The following is a 23,966-nucleotide window of genomic DNA, read 5'->3' on the forward strand; positions in this document are numbered from 1 at the left end:
CAGTCTGGCCAGCCTCCTATTTGAGTCGTATTTTAATGACGTAGTCGTAGGCAAGTCAGGAAGTGACTCGAGTTTTACAGTGGACAACACTGGTCCTGCCCCCCCTACAGACCAATCAGAAGCCGCGAGTCGTTTTCACTCTTTTGTGTACGGAGATAGGAGGCTTTCCAGACTGTATAGCGAGTGAGCAGTCTGGATCCAAGGCTAACATCAAGTGGCACCAGCGGCAAAATCGCTGAAGCGCATGGTGGCGCTATAACAGTGCGATTCGCGTTTTTTAACTATAAATGGACCGATCGGCGTGAAACACGGTCTCCCTAGAGGCCAAGGAAAAACCTCTGCCCTGCATTTTTCACATCAGCCTTTTATAGCGCCAGCAGGGGGGCGATTTTTGCAAAACACACTGGTAAACCTATTCATATACCTGTAGTTGAGGTCTTTATTCGCTGTGTGGGAGCTCAGAAAAATCGACCTACCCTAAATATACCTTGATCCTTTACAGATCCGTTCCAGGACTCCAGTGACTATGTAGCAATTTCTGTGTTGTAAATATTAAATTGTGCTCATTCAGTGATGCAGTAAGTGAAATAAGAAATAGGAATACTGAGATGGTCAAGTTTGTCAGTAATACACATGAAAAATTACACTTTTAACAAACCACAATAATATTAAACAGAAGCTCCAGTGCATAAGTGTGAAAGCTAACTTATTCTTTAAGGGAGTCTCTGCTTAACATAGTCCGTTATATGGTCTTAGAGTGCCATTTAGTGACCAAACATAGCAACAACCAAAGTACTTTATGCACATCAAGACAATATGCTCCCTTTGAGCTGGTGTAGACCTTGTCCAGTGTGTTGCCTGCACTAATTGCAACGTTTAGAGGAGACAGCACACTGGACAAGGTCTACACCAGCTTAAAGTGTCAAATTGTTTAGATTTCTTTAGATAAAAATGTTATCATACACATACACTAAACCTGAGTTTCTATAACTTTTACTTTGTGTCTACATTGAACCACATAGCATCTATTTAAAAAAGATTCACCATCTCTCTAAGCATGGTTCACAAATGTGTGAACATAACTGCACATGCTGGTCTGACTATGACAACTAAAGAAGATAAGCTCTCATGTAACATGTATATGTGTGCTGAACATGTGAACACAGCAGGTCGTTTAACAACAGAGACGCCTACCAGTGGTGGAAAAAGTAGCCTACTCACATTCTTTACTTAAGTAAAAGTATCGATACTGCAATATAGAAGTACTCTTTTACAAGTCAGAGTCTGGAATTCAAAATCTACAAAAGTATTGGCAATTTGGCATAAAAATGTACTTAAAGTACCAAAAGTAAAAGTACTCATTATGCAGAATGTCCCGTTTCAAGTTTTCAAATGTATAAAAATCATTTGAAAATAGCAGATCTACCGCTCACAATGCGACGCATTGTGAGCTTGTATTATTTTCAAATGGCCGAAATGTAATTAGGGCTGAAGTGGTCAATGTGTGTTTTGTATTAATAATCAAAATCTACAAAGTAACTAGTTTAAGTCTTCAAATAATTGTAGTGGAGTAAAAGTACAATATTTGCCTCTGAGATGTAGTGGTAAGTATTGAAAATTTGAAATAATCCAGTAAAGTACAAATACCTAAAAATTGTATTTAAGTACAGCACCCAAGTAAATGTACTTAGTTACTTTCCACCACTGCGCCCGAGTGAGGTGCCAGGTGAGCAGCCAATGGTGTCACGCATCAATGAGTGCACGTCTGAGTTGGCAAGCTGTGGTGCATGGAATAGGTTATCACCTGTTTGGAAATTGCACATACACAGAACATTGAAACAAAATGAGCGCTTCCACATCCCTCTAGATTCTAGAAGGATGGGGAAGCGCTCTTTTTGCTTCTAAAGTCTAGAAGGAATGCAAGCACAACTTCAGTCACACATACACTATGCGGGTGCACGGCTCCAAAATAAATCTATTATAAGAGAATGATGCCAGCACTCACATTCTTATTTTATTTTAGAGTAAGATAGGCAACATGATACCAACATTAATGGGTGTGTTTCATTCAGATGTCACTGTGAGGCAAAATGTAAAGCTCTTGTAGTTAACTTATTTGAGTTAGTATCAAAATATCAACTTGGATTGGTAAAAATGTCTCCATTATGTAAACACAGTTAATAACAGATAGAGGGAGATTTTACGATTATAAATCATTCATTCATTTAGAAAGAATTAGTTCATAGGAACGTGAATGAATGATGAATGAGATGACACTTTGAATCATGTCGTCAAAGTGACGGCTCCTCATACGCAGTCACAACTCTGTCAAAAAACACATTCTGTCCTGAAAACAAACATAATGCTACTACGGAGGGGTGGTTAAACTGCAAAAGGTCACACTCCACAGTAAGGCTTGGTGATATGACTTCAAATCAATATCACGATTATTTCAAACTTGGGCCTTATTTACGATTATTAAAATAATACAAAAATAGTGAAAATAGCAGATGTAGATGTAGATCTGCAGCCTTCAGTAAAGGTACTGGGCAGTTCCCAGGTACGAATGAGTGCAACAGTGTGAAAGTAAAGCAGTGTAGTTTTAAAATAGCTAGCATACTGTACACATCCTGACGGAAGTGGCACAGTAACCTGGTTGTTACTGGCTATTTCAGTCTTTAGTTCCAGGTTGAATTCCTACTACATGTCCTGTCAAAGCGTCCTTGAGCATGACATTGCATCTTACTCAATGACGGTTAATCTGAACGAAGAATGAAGAACTTCAGCTAAACTGTCTAGTCTAGAATGTAAACACGAAATGTCTCATCTATTGCCTGTACACACATGACTGGAATGCAACGCTCGGACTCACTAAGCACCGTCTCCTGTCCAGTGTCCAATTTGTATACACTATTGTCTGAAAACGGCCCTTTTCTGACCCCTGACCTCACTGGACGGCCCGCCACTTTTCAAAATACACCTCTCCCGCTTAGCGGAGAGTGTGGCGGTGTAGAGGGGGTCTCCCCGAACGCGTGCGTACCTCAGAAGTTCCGGTACTAAGCACCGTCTCCTGTCCAGTGTCCAATTTGTATAGGCTACCCTGCTGAAAAAACCAGCTTAGACCAGCCTAAGCTGGACCAGCTGGTTTTAGCTGGTCTTGGTGGTTGACCACCTTAAGGTGTGTTTTGGACGTCCAAAACACACCTTAAGCTGGTCTTGGTGGTTGACCAGCTTAAGGTGGTAGGTTTTGCTGGTTTAAACTGGTAGCTGGTTTAAGCTGGTAGCTGGTATTTTTGATGGTTTAGCTGGTTTAAGCTGGTAGCTGGTATTTATGATGGTTTAGCTGGTTTAAGCTGGTAGCTGGTATTTTTGATGGTTTAGCTGGTTTAAGCTGGTAGCTGGTATTTTTGATGGTTTAGCTGGTTTAAGCTGGTAGCTGGTATTTATGATGGTTTAGCTGGTTTAAGCTGGTAGCTGGTATTTATGATGGTTTAGCTGGTAGCTGGTTTAAGCTGGTTTAAGCTGCTATCTGGTATTTATGTGTATTCAGGTGTATTCTGGATATGCAGTGACCAACTTTGCTGGAGAGGATGCATGATCATGGTGAATTTCAGCCAGGTGCCCACAGCACGTGGTATATTTAAAAAACAGTAGCCTACAGTAGCCTATATAAAAGTGAGCAAAATCCACAAAGTCATAAATAATCATGTATCAATTTCATACATAACAATAATTTATTAAACACTTATAAAAAAAACCTCAAAAACAACATTTAAATAACAAATAAATGTATAAATAAACACATAAATACATGAACTTCAACCTGAGGAACACACTAACACACACACAGTGTTCAAATGACTGGAAAAGAGTGAGAGAATATGAAAAATCGGACAGATCCGTCTTGATTACATGACTATGGAGATACTGTATACCGATGTGTGTGATGTTTGGAAAACATCTGTAAAGTTGCAGCCAAAAATGTGTCTTGCAAAAATCGGCCTGCTGGTGGCGCTATAAAGCATTACCCCCATATCAACCCCCCCCTACACAGACACACAATTTCTTGTCCTTTCTATTGATGTCCTGGCCATGGTCCATGGCCTTCCTCTTTGTGAGAATGTTCTGCCCCTGCAGCCACCAATGGAAACAGTCTGAAAGAAAACAAACAAGAACCCCCAACAATAAAACAAATATAATTAGCAATATACTGCATGGGGTGAGTTAAATGAATTGTGATGTTTTGAGAAAAACTTAAAGTAACTTAAACTTCACCCATTTTCAACCTTATCTTCATATAACTAACTGATCCTCGCTAATGTTCATTATACAATGGCACCATTTCTGTCTACTCGTTCTGCCACTCATTGGTGGAATGTGGACAGTTCAGAAACCTGCCTACCAGTGACATCACCAATGGAGATTCCAAGCTAATAGAAACTACAGTGTGTCTCTACCTGGAAAGTTTGCATGCAGAAGTAGAAGCCATTGTTCTTGCATTAATAATGAACAAATAAAGTTGTTCTAAATGACCAAACCTGCCTACCGATGATGTCAAAGGTAGGCAGGTTTCTAAACTGTCCACGACCTATCAACGAAACACAGAGTGAGTAGACATAAATGGTGCCATCTTAAAATGTGTATTAGTGAGGACCAATTATATGAAGATGAGTTGAAAATGGGGTGAAGTGTTTTTTTAACCCCGTGTTTCAGTTCAGTTAGAAAACATGCATTTGAATGAAAAAGGTGGGTGGACAGTGGGCAGGCAATAAGTCAGATGGCTACAATGGACAACAACAATTTGGGGGAAAAAGCTACCCCTGCCAAACATGCATGTAGGGCTGCCACTACCAATTATTCTACTTGCGATTATTCTATTGATTACTTTTTTGATCTACAAGCTCACAACACGTCCAACGAGTTGCAAGCTTGTAGATCGGCATTTCTTTCAGCCATAAAATCGATTTTATTACAATAGAGTATTTTCTTTTATGATTGATTAATAAGCTTAATATAATCTCTTTTCCAGAAGGTGACATTCCCGTTTCCCGATCAGTTTTTCATAGCTTCATTTGATTGGCTACAACCAACATCTCCATATGTGTTTCTGGTTGAAACAGTATGCTGCTGAGACAACCAAATGAAGGTATGAAAAACTGAACAGGTAACGCTAACGGGAATTCCACCTTCTGGAAAAGAGAACTACAGTCATGCACAGAGCAGATTGAATTATGAGATCAAGTCATAATGAACCCCCCCACCCCTCAGTAAACATACCTCTTCTGAGTCCTGCGGTCAGGGGGGTTTGGCCTCCCCCTTGCTAGTGGGGCATTCTTTGTAAGGCTCCTGCATGGTCTTCAGGGTTGTTGTCCCCCAAATGGCAACAGCAAGCTCCTTCATGAACAGGGAGTCCTTGGTGTTTGCTGCCACCATCTTCCAGATCTCCTTTTCGAGCCACACACCAGAGCCAATGTGGACCTGAAACAGAAGAAAACAACACATGTTTTAGAAATTAAAAAACATTTTACCATGACATTTCAGACTCATTTTTGACAAAAGCAGGCCCACTTCAAACAGAATTTACTGTAAAGAAATTACATTTTCAAGGACCCCCAAATGTGGACCCATTTAGAAAAGAGTTGGTGCCATGGACCTCCAATAGAGAAGATGTTAATTGTTGGATTACATTTAGTACAGAATTCTACAACTGTCTATACTGTAGGTGGGGAGAGTTGAAGTAATTCTTATACAGTACATTGTCATTGGATTACATTCTAGCTGGTAAAATAGTAGTGAAATTAACCTTTTCCACCCGGCATCCCTATTTTGTTCATGCCATAGGCAAAACTGTTCAAAAATAGTTCAAAAATAGCAAAACATAGCTGATCTACAAGCTCACGATGCATCATGACACGTTGCCTATTTTTGAAATGATAACTGTTTCTTATTTAGCTGGGGACACTGTGGAACCCCACTTTTAAGAACCACTGTCCTACACAGTATGTTTCTTCAATACCTTGTCACCGTTGCCGTCAAACATCCCAGGTGTCGATGCCAAATCGTCTGACTCGGGGGAAGAGGAAACGGAGGAAGTTGCAACTGAAAATGTAGAGAATCATATTTAAGCTCCTTTTGGCAGTATCACAGTACTTATATTGTACACATTGTCACCATTTTCCGTAGAACAGTATCACTGTCTAAACACACCTATGCTGTCACTGGTTTGCTTATCTGCAGCAGGGATGTCAGGCTTTGCTGCAGAGCTATATTGAGGCCCTTCCTCCAGTTTCTGTTTTGCAATCTCTAATTTGTTGCATCTTAAAGCATGAACAGGGTACGGAAAAATAAAAAATAAAAACTGAATTGATGTATGCCTTAGTAGGATACCAGTTTAATAATGAGCCTAGCATCTGTCCACTCCATTTAACATGCTTTCTATATAATGTTTTTTAACATTTGTGGTCAAGATCTAAGTAAAAAAGAACATGAGAACAAATAACCAACATATCGATATATACAAAAAGAGAAGAGCAAACTCATGCAACTGTTTCGTTAACATTAGTCATTGCTTACTTAGTTTTAAGATGCTGTAGGTCCAGCTCCAACTCTTTGGCCTTCTTCTGGGTATGACTGTACTTGACATTTCGTCGTGGATAGCTTGGGGAACAACAGCATCTCCACCGTATTCAGACGAGTCAGAGTCTAAAGGTAGTGCAAGTAATATATTTTGGATAAAACAAGATGTTTTTTGTTAGAAAGTTAAAGTGGAATAAAATGTAATTTTATGCAACCTGTATCGTAGAGTATATTAATACAATATAACTTATACAATCTGTATGTTAGAGTATGTTAATACAAATAATACAATATAACTTATATAATTCGGGTGGTTGTATTTAGTCTCCCTGCTCTTCTATTGAGACATTTAGATAGTGTCAAAGGTCATGTCTCACCTAGACACAGGATCTGACATGAATTTTGATCTGATGGTCAAGATTCAATGTATCACCTGAGCAAGCAGGCAGGCTCTATTAGCTCAATGGTAAAAGGTTACAGCACTTGCTCAGGAAACCGGGTTCAAATCCGGGGTAGAAGAGGAAAGTTACATAGTGCAGCTTTAACCCATTAAGACCTGGGGCCGATTCTAAAAATGCTCTCTAAATCCTAAAAGTTTTTTGAACATAAAAGGAAAAAGATTTGAGGTACAAATGTTCACTTTAAAACATATATATTCAAAGATTTTCAAAAATAGCAGATCTACATGCTCATAGCGCGCCACTCGGTGTCGCGCTATGAGCTTGTAGATCTGCTATTTTTGAAGCCAAAGGTCTAGCCAAAGAAATCAAAACAATTACACAGATGCGTTCCTGGTCTAAATGGGTTCAAATTTTGTATGCCCACTTCTTTGTGTCATCACTTCCAATTGTAACTTATTTATCCTGTATCCTGTATGAGTTCTGATTGGTTAAATTTGGTATTCCTGGAAATGCATTTTCGGCTTACTAAAGAGGTGGAGAGTCTGGGAGACCCCTGTTACTGAACAAGCAATGATTACTTTAACATTTAACAAAACAATATCACTTTACCTTCAAACTGTTTTCTTCTCTTTGTGGGAGGGGGGGGGCATAACACATAATGGTTCTCTCTTCCTTTTTCTCTTTTAGTAGGGCTGCAAACCATTCATTTTGGCCACTGCAGCCAAAGAAATGTGTAATAATAACACACACACACACACACACACACACACACACACACACACACACACACACACACACACACACACACACACACACAGACAGACAGACAGACAGACAAGGGAATCATTAATGTTCAGAGTTCACGGGATATTAAAACACTCTGTAGCTTCATCACTGAAAGCATGTGTCCACACACACACACACACACACACACACACACACACACACACACACACACACACACACACACACACACACACACACACACACACAGACGTCATATTCTGAATTTAGTTTTGAGCGGCACACAGGCAAGCAGTAGTGGCCTATAGTATAAATTATATTGTATATTCCCACAATAATTTATTGTAATTATTGTCATAATCCCTTTATCAAGACAAATTAAATAACTAAATGTGTAGAGTTGGGTCATGACATGAGTCACTTGTGATTGACTTCGAACACAGCAGCCTACGCACTTCAATACAGTAATAGTAGCCTAAAACGCCTACATAAATAGTATTTCTGTGTGTCAACACTCACCTAAAATGTCCGCCGCTTCTTCTTCTTTCTTTTATCTTCTCTGAAGCCGGTTTATAATTATTTTAGATGAATCCAAAGCAACGCAATTTATCTAACTTTCTATTGAAGTGAGAGCTCCAGCCTGCAGGGAGGCAGCTCGACTGTCAGACAGCATTCGTTCTCCCCGCGCATCTCGAGCGGTCGCGGACATAGAGTTCAAGGGTCGCGAGCCTGCTGAGACAGTGTTGCCAGATTTTGTGAGAGAAATAAGCAGCCAGGTCTGTGAAAAAAATTAAGCCCAAAAGAAGCGACATTTGCACTTTAAACCTATTTGAAAATAGCCGATCTACAAGCTCACAGTGCGTCGCATTTGCAACACATTGTGAGCTTGTAGATCTGCTATTCAAAAATAATAAGTGAAATATTTCACTAATATTTACAAGCAACTTTACAGAAAAACAAGACCAAAGTCACTTATTATAAGCAGATATGGCAACACTGCTCAGGGCCCATAAAGGGCCCACTTCTCTGTAAAAACAGATGTACAAGCTCACAACACGTCAAATTGCGACAAGATGTAGATCTGTAGATCTGTTCATTTTGGTAACCATAGCAAAAAAAAGTGTTATTTAGAATCAAACTAGCATATTATTTGCCAATTGCGAAATTAAGTAAATAAGTTTGGATGAATGTTGTCATGATAATAATAATACATTATTATTATTATTATTATTATTATTATTATTATTACACTTATTATTATTATTAAATATAATATTTATGTCACATCACAAGCAAAGGACAAGAAATGTAAAGTAAAATACAATGCAATACAATACAATACAATACAATACAATACAATACAATACAATACAATACAATACAATACAATATACTGTATATACTGGGGGGGGGGGGCAATTGTAACAGAAGAAAATCTTCACAGTCTAATGGCAGGTATGATGTCTCCCCGGGATCCAAACTAGTTAAAATAGCAGATCTGCAAGCTCACAACGCTTGTAGATCTGCTATTTTCACTGCATGCTTTTTTTTATTAATTGATGGAATTTCTTAGATTTTGTATTTATTTGTTTTTTTTATTGATGAAGATTTTAGATTTTTGGGTGGGAAATGTTTTGAAATAATATAGTAATATATTTTTGTAGGAAACAAAAAAAAGGATCTTTCCTCGTGATGTGTACATGACCCACAAATGGGCCCCGACCCACTGTTTTGGGAAACACACACGTGATCTAACCCAGTGGTCCTCAACCCTTTCAGGCCGCGACGTCCCAAAATAATCATATTTGAACTGGGGACCCCCCACCCTTAAAGCACTTGGAATGTAGGAGTTGATGCATTACGTTTAGTTTGACTCTATTGTGAAAATAGCAGATCTTCAAGCTCACAACGCCTCGCAAGGAAGGTGTTGTGAGCTTGTAGATCTGCTATTTTCAAAATGTTTTCTTATATTATTATTATTGTTAGACAATTTGGCCAATGTTTGACATTTTTTTATAGTATAGTTTGTTGATTACTTTTGATGCAGTAATGGTGGTTTTTTTTAGGTACTAAAAAGGTCTTAAAGGTCCTTAAATTATCACTTCACTGTCATCTGGGGACCACCCCCAAATCACGTGGGGACCCCCCTGGGAGTCCCGATCCACATGTTGAGAACCACTGATCTAACCAAACTTGACCAGCTGCTAAGCTTGGTTGCTGGTCTGTCCAGTGTCCAGCCATCTGACCAGCTAAGTCTAGCTGGTAAGCTGGTCTTTGCTGGGCAGTCCACCCATTTGACCAGCAAAGACCAGCTACCAGCTTGGCTTTGCTGGTCAGTCCAGCCAGCCAGCTGGCTGACCAGCAAAGACCAGCAGAATCCAGCTTAGTGACCAGCTAACCAACTACACTGGCAAACCAGCCTGACCAGCCTGACCAGCTTGTCCAGCCTGGTATGCCATCTAAACCAGCTTAAGACCAGCTAAGACCAGCTAATACCAGCTAAAACCAGCTAAAACCAGCAACCACCATAAGCTGGTTTGTGCTGGTTTTTTCAGCAGGGTATGCACTCCTTTGAACAGCACTTATCCATTTAGATAAATTATTAATGTTTTAAATCCCTTCTTGTTACACAGAAACATAATATGTGTTGTATAGAAACACAATATGTCGTTTAAATGCTTATAGTTTTAATGTGCAAATTAACCGTTTTTCAATGGAATCTAGAGGGTACTCTTATTCTGAAGAGATCGTCCACCGTTGCTCCGTTATCGTTGCTTACGGAACACAGCTGTGATTCATACTCATAGTAGATCAGGTGACACAACACACAACCATCGCTAGACTATACTTGCGGTCATCTCGTCTCTCTCACAAGTGTGATCCAAATTGTACGCAAGGCTTGGACAAAGTTTCTACAGGCAGGAAAGGGAACACAGCAAACACATGTGTTCGAAGTACGGCATGTTGCTCCAAATGTCCACTGGCACCGTGAGTGTGAAGTCATGGATTAATTTCCACACTTTCCTGATATTGATCAGCAACACGCATGTGGAAGGTAAGCTGCGCTGTCTAGAGTAGACGTTGAAATGCATACAATATAATAAGTTATTTACAGCCGAGTTACTGACAGGTAAAGCAGCTGGGGTTTAAAGAACGGGTTACTGTAGCCATGTATACACGACCGTCATGGGTGAACTTCAACCTGGTGTTTGCACTTTCTCCATTTGCAACCCGTACATCTACATAAACGTTCAGATTTAAAATATAAAGTACTTATCTCATGGCCACGGATGCTACAAATATGTTCGGGCCCTCAGAAGTACCCGTAGCTTCCGTATTGTGCAATAAAAAGCATTTTAAACCGATCGGTGGCCATTTTCGCATAGTTATAATGTATCAGCGTGCAATACACCCCTCAACCGATAAGGTCGCGTAGTTGAAAGCATATGGAGAAAATAGCCACCGATCGGATAAAAATGCTTTTTTTTTTATGTATACGGAAGAAACGGGTACTTCTGAGGGGCCGAACATAATTGTAACATCCGTGGCCATGAGGTCAGCACCTTATATTTGAAATCTGAACGTTTATGTAGATGTACGGGTTGTAAATGGAGAAAGTGCAAACACCAGGTTCAAGTTCATCCATGACGCTCGTGACGGACGAACGTCGTGAATCCATGGCTAGTACTGTACGTGGTCTACGTGCTCTCAGCTGCTCTGCTCTCCCTGGCGCGTGATTTGGAAGGTGCCAAACCCTACCTTGCCCACGGGAATTCAAACCGCGCCCCTGACTGTCTCCACTGGCTGAATCACGCCTGCTTGGAAGGTGGACCTTGCTGTATGTTATGCCATGCAGTTGTCACAAAAAAAAAAAAGATCTACAAGCTCACAATATAAAAGACAGCTTTTGTGCAGTAGGAGAGGCGTTCTCCCAATTTCAGTACAGTACTACTCACGTGAGATATATGACAGTACCTGAGACTATGCATTTGGTGATGAGAATTATCAATATAGCATCCATGACCCAGTCATCTGCAGGCTGGCAGACGGCTGTAACTTGATTCATTGAAATAAAAAAAAGGAACGGATGGTTTTCTGCTGTGGAAACGGCACCGAAAGTGACCAATTCCAGAATAATATATTTTCATTATCTTTCTATATATCATCTATATCATTATCATCATCCCTGGCTGGGAAGTCCCATAACTCAGTGGTTCTCAAACCTTTTCATGTCAAGGACCCCTAAATGAATGCATGTGATGTGGCCGCAGACCCCCATCTGAAAATGTTTTGTGCCAGGGACCCCCCGGAAGAGAAGATTTTAATGATGTACAGTGCCGTGCTGTGAGCTTGTATATCTGCTATTTTTTAATAGCCTAGCCAACATATGAATGGATAAAGTGGTTAAAATTATTGTGATGCTATATTCACTACTTTTGCTCGGGACCCCCTGGTACCCCCGCAAGGACCCCTGAGGGTCCCCAGACCCCACTTTGAGAAGCAATGCCATATCTTACTGCCAGCGAGTGTTGCCAGGTTTTGCGAGAGAAAACCTCGCAAACCTGATGATAAGCTTGGATTTTTTACAGGGGCCAGTTACAAATTGCAGCCACCTGTAAGTGATCTTTTAGAGCGGTTTACCCCCTCGAACGTTTTTCTCGTACATATTTCTTATGTTTAATACCAGTAACCTGTAAGCTGATCGTATGACGTTCTGTATAGTAGTGTAAAGCTGTCTGTCTCTTATATGTCATCATTATTTGTGTGCGTGGGAACTCATTTTAAACAAGCTTAGTGCTTTTATGAGTTATCCAGTTTAGTAGACCTTGTATTGTGAATTGTACTTCCATGTACTGTTTCTCATGTCTTACTAAATAAAGTACATCAATCAAACATCAATCAATCAATCAAAAGAAGTGCCTAGGCTACGGCTATTTGAAAATAGCCGATCTACAAGCTCACAACGCATCCCTCACAAAAAATATTTCCAGATGGGGGCTCTGCGGACAAATGCATACTAATCCCTATCTGGGGGTCCTTGCCATGAAAATGTTTAAGAACCACCGGTTTATAAACCTAAAGCACATTAGGAAACTATCCCAAATAAGCAACCGCACTTTAGAAACAAGCCCAAATAAGCAACTACACTTTAGAAACAAGCCCAAATAAGCAACTACACTTTAGAAACAAGCCCAAATAAGCAACTACACTTCAGAAACAAGCCCAAATAAGCAACTACACCTCAGAAACAAGCCCAAATAAGCAACTGCACTTTAGAAACAAGCCCAAATAAGCAACTACACTTCAGAAACAAGCCCAAATAAGCAACTACACCTCAGAAACAAGCCCAAATAAGCAACTGCACTTTAGAAACAAGCCCAAATAAGCAACCACACTTCAGAAACCAGCCCAAATAAGCAACCACACTTTAGAAACAAGCCCAAATAAGCAACCACACTTTAGAAACAAGCCCCAAAAACTCACAACCCACAACTACCAAGATTTACAACCAACTTTACAGAAAAAAACATAGCTTAGAGCCAGCACCAGCCCTTTGCTGTTGTTGTGTCAGGAATGTTTGGAATGTTTTGTATACAATTACAAATTGGTCACTTGGCAATGGAAATTACATCTACAGCACTGCCACCCAAGTGTGGAATGCCCTGACCCCATCCATTAAAAAATGTGGATCACTAGCTGGCTTACTTTAAAACAGGCCTGAAAATCCACCTTTCAGGAGGCCAAGGGGGAGGTATTTATCACTTCTTAATCTCCCTTAGAAAGGTGTTCACCCCCCCCCCCCTTAAAAAAAACAAAAAACATACGTGAATTTAAACAATATAGCAGTTATGCAGCACAATTGAGATGATCTCAAATAATTGTCAGTCATAATTGTGGCTGGCCTAATGTTCAATGCCCAAAACACCATTACATCATTAATCCCAACATGAACAAGGAACAGTAGGCAGTTGCGTAAATAGAGTGCTAGGAAAGCAATTAAGTGCTACAAAGTAACTAGTATAGCAGGTAGACATCACACGTAGCAACTGTCTATAACATACTATCTAAGTAACATATACTTAGCATCTCTGTACCAGACAAACAGCATACATGTAAATAAAGAAAAAAACATTAAGGATTAATATCACTACACTAGGCCGTTATAATTTTTCTTTCTGGAAACGGCAAAAATTATGGTGCATGCACAAAAACGAATTTCACCCACTGTGTTTTACACCTGTAAACCTGTTATGCGACAGTAAAGACTATTCTGATTCTGGTTTTGTTTTTGTTTTAAGGAGGACATCAGGTGATCGGCCCCTCTCAGGCCATCCTGGCCAAAGCAGGGGAGGACGTGACCCTTCCTTGCCAAATTGAGCCGTCTATCAATGTGGCCAAGAAGACGGTGGAGTAGTCGAGACCCGACCTGAAGCCAGTGTACGCGCACGTCAGACAACAGGGGCATGAGGTTTCCCACTCTCTGAACCCGCTGTACCAACAGAGGACGTCCCTTTTTGCAGAGGAGTTGCCTCATGGTAACGTCTCACTGAAGCTGTCCAGGGTGCAACTCTCAGACGAGGGATCGTTCAAGTGTTTTCTTCCAACCCTGCACAGCAGCAGTTTGATCCAGCTCAGAGTTGGTAAGGTTTAGTTTTCAGAACGTTGATGGGAAGTTGGCTTTAAACTTTTTTTTTTTTTTCTTTTGCAAGATATCTCAAATTTGACTTGTGAACTGCAACTGCAGAGGGAGAGCGAGATAGAGTTGGGGGAGGGAGGATGGATGGATTGATTGACTGGGGGGGTGGATGGATGGATGGATTGATTTATTGATTGGGGGGATGGATGGATGGATGGATTGATTGATTGTGTTTATTTGTTTTTGCAGGCGCTGTGTCTCAGCCAGTGATCTTAATTGGACTAAAAGACGACGTCTTTGCTTTGACATGTGATTCCGGGTGCTGGTATCCACAACCTGAGGTGTCTTGGCTGGACAGTGGGGGAAACCTCCTCCCTGCTGAACCCTCAGTGACAGTCAGAGGTTCCAGCCACTGCTACGCTGTCCAGAGGAACGTGACGGTGAGGCGAGCAGGGAACGTGACCTGCAGGGTCCACCTACCACACATCAACCACACTGTTGAGATACACAGTGTCATCCCAGGTAATGAACGTTTCCATCGCTCACAAGATGTCAGAATTAATTCTGCTAAACAGAGTAATTAGTTTATTAAAACCTTGGCACAAGTTCACAAATATGAGTCGTTCTTTTCACATTCGCTCCAGTCGAGTTTGCCTTCACATACTGTAACATATTAGTTCAATAATATGATTGAATATAATAGTCCATCAGTGAGTCAGTAAGGCAGTCAGTCAGTAACCCACATTCACTTTTATAGGCCTGGGCCCTCCAGAGTCCAGCAAAAAGGCCTCCATCAGTTATACATACTTCATACTTTGTCATATTTTGGCTAAACATGAATTGGAACGGTTCTGAATAAATGTGAAGTCCTAATGGTAGCTGGAATAGAATTGTGTATATATATATTTTTATTTTTAAATCATATTTTCACCAATGCTAAATAAACTTTAATTGTCCTTAAACTACAGGCTATTAAGACACTTTTAACTAAGGTGTTATTCAGTTTATGTAACATGTCAGATGATTTATATAACTATAGAGGTAGAGTTCATGCCCACCACCACAGAAACTATAGGGCTTTAATCCTCTGCAGTGTATCCAACGTGGCCGCGCCTTTAAACCGGGCATTGAGGGTGATCTCTGTCACTGCACTAGCAACTCCTACTCAGGTTGGTCAGGGCACCTGTTCATAGGTTTGGGATTTGTAGTGTGCCCAGCCCACCATCCAGTTATTACCCTTGCATAGTCCGAAGAAAAGAGAAAAGAAAGAGAAAAGAGAAAAACATAGGACAAGACAAAGAAGACTAGACTAGGACGACAACAACTCAGTCACATTGTCAGTCAGTCACAACAGGGGGGAGTAGAACTAAACACACGCGCACACGCACATATACACACACACACACACACACACACACTGAACAAGCTGAACTGAGACGAATAGCGTGTTCCTCGGCACACATTGCATCCTCCTGGTGAAAGTTGTCAGGTGAAAAGAAAGAAGACTGGCGACGTCACGTGTATCGGAGGGGACATGTACTCGTCTACCCCTACCCCTCAGCGATGACACGGGACTAGTACAAAGGCACTTGTACAGAACAACTAAATTATATAACTCAGATTCAGAGAAACTAGAAACACCATGTGATCAGTATTACTGCAGTTCATTGTGGTTAATGTAAAGACAAACATTCACTGAAAACAATGAAACCACTCTTTTTTATCTGCTACTTTTGAACATACTTTTGGGGTCCCCACTTTGAAAACATGCACAATCTTTACGAGTATCATAAAGAGCAGATACAGTACAAGAATTATTCATGTGGTCAATGTTGTCTTCTGTTACAGCAAATGGAAGTGAAGAGAATGGCGATGTCAAGGAAAAGGGTCCAATGTTAGGAGAGAGGAAAGACTAGAAGAAGAAGAAAGCCATCCTCATATGCACTGATGCCACTGATTAGGTCATTGTTTATATATTTATCAGTGACAGTGTTCACTATGAATAGTTTTTATTTACTTCATTTTAATATCGGGAGCTGTGCCTTCCATGTTTATTTATTTATCAGTGACAGTGTTCACTATGAATAGTTTTTATTCATATTATTTTGATATCGGGAGCAGTGAACAGTGAACACTTGAACGATCCCTCTCAGACGAGGGATCGTTCAAGTGTTTTCTTCCAACCCTGCACAGCAGCAGTTTGATCCAGCTCAGAGTTGGTAAGGTTTAGTTTTCAGAACGTTGATGGGAAGTTGGCTTTAAACTTTTTTTTTTTTTTCTTTTGCAAGATATCTCAAATTTGACTTGTGAACTGCAACTGCAGAGGGAGAGCGAGATAGAGTTGGGGGAGGGAGGATGGATGGATTGATTGACTGGGGGGGTGGATGGATGGATGGATTGATTTATTGATTGGGGGGATGGATGGATGGATGGATTGATTGATTGTGTTTATTTGTTTTTGCAGGCGCTGTGTCTCAGCCAGTGATCTTAATTGGACTAAAAGACGACGTCTTTGCTTTGACATGTGATTCCGGGTGCTGGTATCCACAACCTGAGGTGTCTTGGCTGGACAGTGGGGGAAACCTCCTCCCTGCTGAACCCTCAGTGACAGTCAGAGGTTCCAGCCACTGCTACGCTGTCCAGAGGAACGTGACGGTGAGGCGAGCAGGGAACGTGACCTGCAGGGTCCACCTACCACACATCAACCACACTGTTGAGATACACAGTGTCATCCCAGGTAATGAACGTTTCCATCGCTCACAAGATGTCAGAATTAATTCTGCTAAACAGAGTAATTAGTTTATTAAAACCTTGGCACAAGTTCACAAATATGAGTCGTTCTTTTCACATTCGCTCCAGTCGAGTTTGCCTTCACATACTGTAACATATTAGTTCAATAATATGATTGAATATAATAGTCCATCAGTGAGTCAGTAAGGCAGTCAGTCAGTAACCCACATTCACTTTTATAGGCCTGGGCCCTCCAGAGTCCAGCAAAAAGGCCTCCATCAGTTATACATACTTCATACTTTGTCATATTTTGGCTAAACATGAATTGGAACGGTTCTGAATAAATGTGAAGTCCTAATGGTAGCTGGAATAGAATTGTGTATATATATATTTTTATTTTTAAATCATATTTTCACCAATGCTAAATAAACTTTAATTGTCCTTAAACTACAGGCTATTAAGACACTTTTAACTAAGGTGTTATTCAGTTTATGTAACATGTCAGATGATTTATATAACTATAGAGGTAGAGTTCATGCCCACCACCACAGAAACTATAGGGCTTTAATCCTCTGCAGTGTATCCAACGTGGCCGCGCCTTTAAACCGGGCATTGAGGGTGATCTCTGTCACTGCACTAGCAACTCCTACTCAGGTTGGTCAGGGCACCTGTTCATAGGTTTGGGATTTGTAGTGTGCCCAGCCCACCATCCAGTTATTACCCTTGCATAGTCCGAAGAAAAGAGAAAAGAAAGAGAAAAGAGAAAAACATAGGACAAGACAAAGAAGACTAGACTAGGACGACAACAACTCAGTCACATTGTCAGTCAGTCACAACAGGGGGGAGTAGAACTAAACACACGCGCACACGCACATATACACACACACACACACACACACTGAACAAGCTGAACTGAGACGAATAGCGTGTTCCTCGGCACACATTGCATCCTCCTGGTGAAAGTTGTCAGGTGAAAAGAAAGAAGACTGGCGACGTCACGTGTATCGGAGGGGACATGTACTCGTCTACCCCTACCCCTCAGCGATGACACGGGACTAGTACAAAGGCACTTGTACAGAACAACTAAATTATATAACTCAGATTCAGAGAAACTAGAAACACCATGTGATCAGTATTACTGCAGTTCATTGTGGTTAATGTAAAGACAAACATTCACTGAAAACAATGAAACCACTCTTTTTTATCTGCTACTTTTGAACATACTTTTGGGGTCCCCACTTTGAAAACATGCACAATCTTTACGAGTATCATAAAGAGCAGATACAGTACAAGAATTATTCATGTGGTCAATGTTGTCTTCTGTTACAGCAAATGGAAGTGAAGAGAATGGCGATGTCAAGGAAAAGGGTCCAATGTTAGGAGAGAGGAAAGACTAGAAGAAGAAGAAAGCCATCCTCATATGCACTGATGCCACTGATTAGGTCATTGTTTATATATTTATCAGTGACAGTGTTCACTATGAATAGTTTTTATTTACTTCATTTTAATATCGGGAGCTGTGCCTTCCATGTTTATTTATTTATCAGTGACAGTGTTCACTATGAATAGTTTTTATTCATATTATTTTGATATCGGGAGCAGTGAACAGTGAACACTTGAACGATCCCTCTCAGACGAGGGATCGTTCAAGTGTTTTCTTCCAACCCTGCACAGCAGCAGTTTGATCCAGCTCAGAGTTGGTAAGGTTTAGTTTTCAGAACGTTGATGGGAAGTTGGCTTTAAACTTTTTTTTTTTTTTCTTTTGCAAGATATCTCAAATTTGACTTGTGAACTGCAACTGCAGAGGGAGAGCGAGATAGAGTTGGGGGAGGGAGGATGGATGGATTGATTGACTGGGGGGGTGGATGGATGGATGGATTGATTTATTGATTGGGGGGATGGATGGATGGATGGATTGATTGATTGTGTTTATTTGTTTTTGCAGGCGCTGTGTCTCAGCCAGTGATCTTAATTGGACTAAAAGACGACGTCTTTGCTTTGACATGTGATTCCGGGTGCTGGTATCCACAACCTGAGGTGTCTTGGCTGGACAGTGGGGGAAACCTCCTCCCTGCTGAACCCTCAGTGACAGTCAGAGGTTCCAGCCACTGCTACGCTGTCCAGAGGAACGTGACGGTGAGGCGAGCAGGGAACGTGACCTGCAGGGTCCACCTACCACACATCAACCACACTGTTGAGATACACAGTGTCATCCCAGGTAATGAACGTTTCCATCGCTCACAAGATGTCAGAATTAATTCTGCTAAACAGAGTAATTAGTTTATTAAAACCTTGGCACAAGTTCACAAATATGAGTCGTTCTTTTCACATTCGCTCCAGTCGAGTTTGCCTTCACATACTGTAACATATTAGTTCAATAATATGATTGAATATAATAGTCCATCAGTGAGTCAGTAAGGCAGTCAGTCAGTAACCCACATTCACTTTTATAGGCCTGGGCCCTCCAGAGTCCAGCAAAAAGGCCTCCATCAGTTATACATACTTCATACTTTGTCATATTTTGGCTAAACATGAATTGGAACGGTTCTGAATAAATGTGAAGTCCTAATGGTAGCTGGAATAGAATTGTGTATATATATATTTTTATTTTTAAATCATATTTTCACCAATGCTAAATAAACTTTAATTGTCCTTAAACTACAGGCTATTAAGACACTTTTAACTAAGGTGTTATTCAGTTTATGTAACATGTCAGATGATTTATATAACTATAGAGGTAGAGTTCATGCCCACCACCACAGAAACTATAGGGCTTTAATCCTCTGCAGTGTATCCAACGTGGCCGCGCCTTTAAACCGGGCATTGAGGGTGATCTCTGTCACTGCACTAGCAACTCCTACTCAGGTTGGTCAGGGCACCTGTTCATAGGTTTGGGATTTGTAGTGTGCCCAGCCCACCATCCAGTTATTACCCTTGCATAGTCCGAAGAAAAGAGAAAAGAAAGAGAAAAGAGAAAAACATAGGACAAGACAAAGAAGACTAGACTAGGACGACAACAACTCAGTCACATTGTCAGTCAGTCACAACAGGGGGGAGTAGAACTAAACACACGCGCACACGCACATATACACACACACACACACACACACACACTGAACAAGCTGAACTGAGACGAATAGCGTGTTCCTCGGCACACATTGCATCCTCCTGGTGAAAGTTGTCAGGTGAAAAGAAAGAAGACTGGCGACGTCACGTGTATCGGAGGGGACATGTACTCGTCTACCCCTACCCCTCAGCGATGACACGGGACTAGTACAAAGGCACTTGTACAGAACAACTAAATTATATAACTCAGATTCAGAGAAACTAGAAACACCATGTGATCAGTATTACTGCAGTTCATTGTGGTTAATGTAAAGACAAACATTCACTGAAAACAATGAAACCACTCTTTTTTATCTGCTACTTTTGAACATACTTTTGGGGTCCCCACTTTGAAAACATGCACAATCTTTACGAGTATCATAAAGAGCAGATACAGTACAAGAATTATTCATGTGGTCAATGTTGTCTTCTGTTACAGCAAATGGAAGTGAAGAGAATGGCGATGTCAAGGAAAAGGGTCCAATGTTAGGAGAGAGGAAAGACTAGAAGAAGAAGAAAGCCATCCTCATATGCACTGATGCCACTGATTAGGTCATTGTTTATATATTTATCAGTGACAGTGTTCACTATGAATAGTTTTTATTTACTTCATTTTAATATCGGGAGCTGTGCCTTCCATGTTTATTTATTTATCAGTGACAGTGTTCACTATGAATAGTTTTTATTCATATTATTTTGATATCGGGAGCAGTGCTTTCCATGTTTGTTTATTTATTTATCAGTGACAGTGTTCACTATGAATAGTTTTTATTCATATTATTTTGATATCGGGAGCAGTGCCTTCCATGTTTATATATTTATCAGTGACAGTGTTCACTATGAATAGTTTTATTTACTTAATTTTAATATCGGGAGCTGTGCCTTCCATGTTTATTTATTTATCAGTGACAGTGTTCACTATGAATAGTTTTTATTCATATTATTTCGATATCGGGAGCAGTGCCTTCCATGTTTATTTATTTATCAGTGACAGTGTTCACTTACCTGCTGACCAACCGTCAATACTAGACATCGACCAACCCAACCAGCAGTTCTAAGCTATTATTGCCCCACATTAATTTAAGCCAGGGGTGTCAAACTGGTGGCCTGCTGAAATGTGGAACAAAAAGAAAGGGAAAGAAAGTACGAATACAGTAAGCTCCCAATCCTTTAAACTATGTTGGGTGTACGGTTGTGACAAAGAACAAAACAAATAGAGCATCAGCACTCACAGGGGGGCAAAAAAAAACATAATGCATTTCATCTCTTTGAGAGTCGATACTTGAGCCACCTTTAAGCCATCTGGGAATCAGGAGGTTCTTGGTTCGCTCCCCTGTCCGCCCAGTCTATGTGTCAAAGTGTCCCTGAGGCGTTATTATGGATTCCACCAACGTTATGGGACCGACCCGCCTTACCTTTTTTATTATCTTATTTTCTCCCTGGCAGGCATAGTTTTACTGAGGTTAGGGTTAAGGTTAGGTTTAGGCATAGTTTTACTGAGGTTAGGGTTAAGGTTAGGTTTAGGCATAGTTTTACTGAGGTTAAGGTTAGGTTTAGGCATAGTTGCAAAAACTATAGCTGTCAATCACAGCGACTACTGGCCAATCACAGCGGGTCTCCCTAGAAAAGTGGTGGTATTCATAAGCACACGTCCCTGAGCTAGCAAGACACATACCGTTACTAGTAGGGGGTACTAAGTGAAAAATCGTTACGCGGCGGATAAAAGCATGAAATTTGATACAGATGTCCCTTGGGTCATCCTAAAACATCCTAGAAGGGGTGCCCAAAAAAATCTTAAACAGGAAGTGAGTTATGGACAAAATCCAAAATGGCCACCTAAACTGTTGACCGTTGACTCAAAAGACACCAAAATAATCTCCAAAAAGCATAAAATGTGGCACACATGTCCTTTGGGTCATCCTAAGACATCCTAGAAGGGGAGCCCAAAAAAATCTGAAACAGGAAGTGAGTTATTGACCAAATTGAAAATGGCCGCCTAGTGTTGTCGATTGACTCAAAAGACAACTAAATAATCTCCAAAAAGTATAAAATGTGTCACACATGTCCCTTGGGTCATCCTAAGACATCCTAGAAGGGGTGCCCAAAAAAGTCTTCAACAGGAAGTGAGTTATTGACTAAATTGAAAATGGCCGCCTACAGTGTTGGCGATTGACTCAAAAAGCCTATAGAATCTCCAAAAAGTATACAATTTGGCACATATGTCCCTTGGGTCATCCTAACACATCCTAGAAGGGGTGCCAAAAATAATCTGAAACAGGAAGTGAGTTATTGACTAAATTGAAAATGGCCGCCTACAGTGTTTAAAGATGATGCAAGATACCTACAGAATCTCATAAAAGCATGAAATGTGGTACAAATGTCCCTTGGGTGATCTGAACGCATCCTACAAGGGGTGCCCAAAAAGGTTTTAAACAGGAAGTGACCGCCTAAAAGCAGTTGACACAAAAGAAAACATAAGGGGACGTCATAAAAGTGTATAATTTGGTACGTACATTGAGTGCTTCTTAATATATCCTAGAAGGGGTTATTTATTTGTTTGCTTGTTTATTAAACTTTTTAGGAAGGGACCATGTTGAAGAAATTCTAAATGGCTGTTTAAACAGTTGACCATGGCAGTCTGCATATTATGCAGACTCAATACGACAGGTTATGCAGTGCATAACTTGCCGTATTTTGTAGTCTACCTTCTGTTTTCATTTCTACATCACTTATTTATTTTACTTTCTGCATAATTTTTTTATTGTACTCTTTGAATCTTCTTTATTTATCTAACTCTCTGCATATTCTCATTTATTTTACTCTGCATATTCTTATTTTACTCTCTGCATCTTATTTATTTTGCACTCTACATCTTCTTGCTTGTTTTACACTCTATCTTCTCATGTATTTTCTTCTTGATCATTACTGTTTTTTTGTGATTAGTGTTTAGTAACTACATGTATTCATGTGTGCCATTTCGCAATTACCAGCACATTGGCATAATGCTCTGCAAGGTAACCCAGCATCCCGGCATCTACACTTTCTCGAACAGAAGGGCTCAGCTTTGCAGCCACACTTGAGTTCTCTACAAACTTAAGCAGCCTCTGGCAAGAGTGTCCATAAAGGTGTCCACGAATCAGCGACTTTAATTTATTTGTCAGGAGATGGTAGAGATTGCATAGCTTTCAGGCTTCTGGACCAAATGCTAGATTGGCTGCTCGATTTGAATATTGTAGCAGTGCAGCCCGTGTGGGAGGAGTGTTTTCCATTGAGAGACTATTCAAACTTTTTTTAGGATGCATTCAGATCACCCAAGGGACATTTGTACCAAATGTCATGCTTTTATGAGATTATTTTTTATGAGTGTCTTTTGCATCATCTGTCAAGACTGTACACAGCCATTTTCAATTTAGTCAATAACTCACTTCCTGTTTCAGATAATTTCAAGCACCCCTTCTAGGATGTCTTAGGATGACCCAAGGGACATGTATGCCATTATGAGATTCTTTAGTTGTCTTTTGAGTCAATCGACAACACTGTAGGCGGTCATTTTCAATTTTGTCAATGACTCACTTCCTGTTTAAGATTTTTTTGGGCACCCCTTCTGGGATGTCTTGGGATGACCCAAGGGACATGTATGCCAAATTGTATGCTTTTATGAGATTCTTTAGTTGTCTTTTGAGTCAATAGATAACACTGTAGGCGGCCATTTTCAATTTTGTCAATAACTCAGTTCCTGCTTAAGATTTCTTTGGGCACCCCTTCTAGGATGT

The 23,966-nt window shown here is 40.4% G+C and overlaps 2 protein-coding genes across 2 annotated transcripts; one reads left to right on the forward strand and one right to left on the reverse strand.

Moving 5' to 3' along the window:
* Window positions 1-3,739: 3,739 nt before the first annotated feature.
* LOC308101312 (uncharacterized protein) lies at window positions 3,740-8,380 on the reverse strand. Its single transcript, XM_080450736.1, has 6 exons — window positions 8,241-8,380; window positions 7,587-7,692; window positions 6,574-6,702; window positions 6,017-6,099; window positions 5,278-5,478; window positions 3,740-4,154 (listed from the first exon to the last, which is right to left on the reverse strand). The coding sequence occupies exons 2-5, from the start codon at window positions 7,678-7,680 to the stop codon at window positions 5,296-5,298; spliced, it is 489 nt and encodes a 162-aa protein (XP_080306862.1). The 5' UTR covers window positions 7,681-7,692; window positions 8,241-8,380; the 3' UTR covers window positions 3,740-4,154; window positions 5,278-5,295.
* Window positions 8,381-10,682: 2,302 nt separating this feature from the next.
* LOC308101356 (butyrophilin subfamily 3 member A2-like) lies at window positions 10,683-21,752 on the forward strand (the record flags this gene model as incomplete). Its single annotated transcript, XM_080450780.1, has 7 exons — window positions 10,683-10,776; window positions 14,021-14,076; window positions 14,137-14,362; window positions 14,608-14,880; window positions 16,823-17,095; window positions 19,034-19,306; window positions 20,633-21,752. 7 exons carry the CDS (start codon window positions 10,683-10,685, stop codon window positions 20,698-20,700), a joined length of 1,263 nt encoding a protein of 420 aa, XP_080306906.1. The 3' UTR covers window positions 20,701-21,752.
* Window positions 21,753-23,966: the final 2,214 nt, after the last annotated feature.

Source organism: Gymnoscopelus braueri, assembly GCF_963280865.1.
Source record: "Gymnoscopelus braueri genome assembly, chromosome: 15".
Lineage (NCBI taxonomy): Eukaryota > Metazoa > Chordata > Actinopteri > Myctophiformes > Myctophidae > Gymnoscopelus > Gymnoscopelus braueri.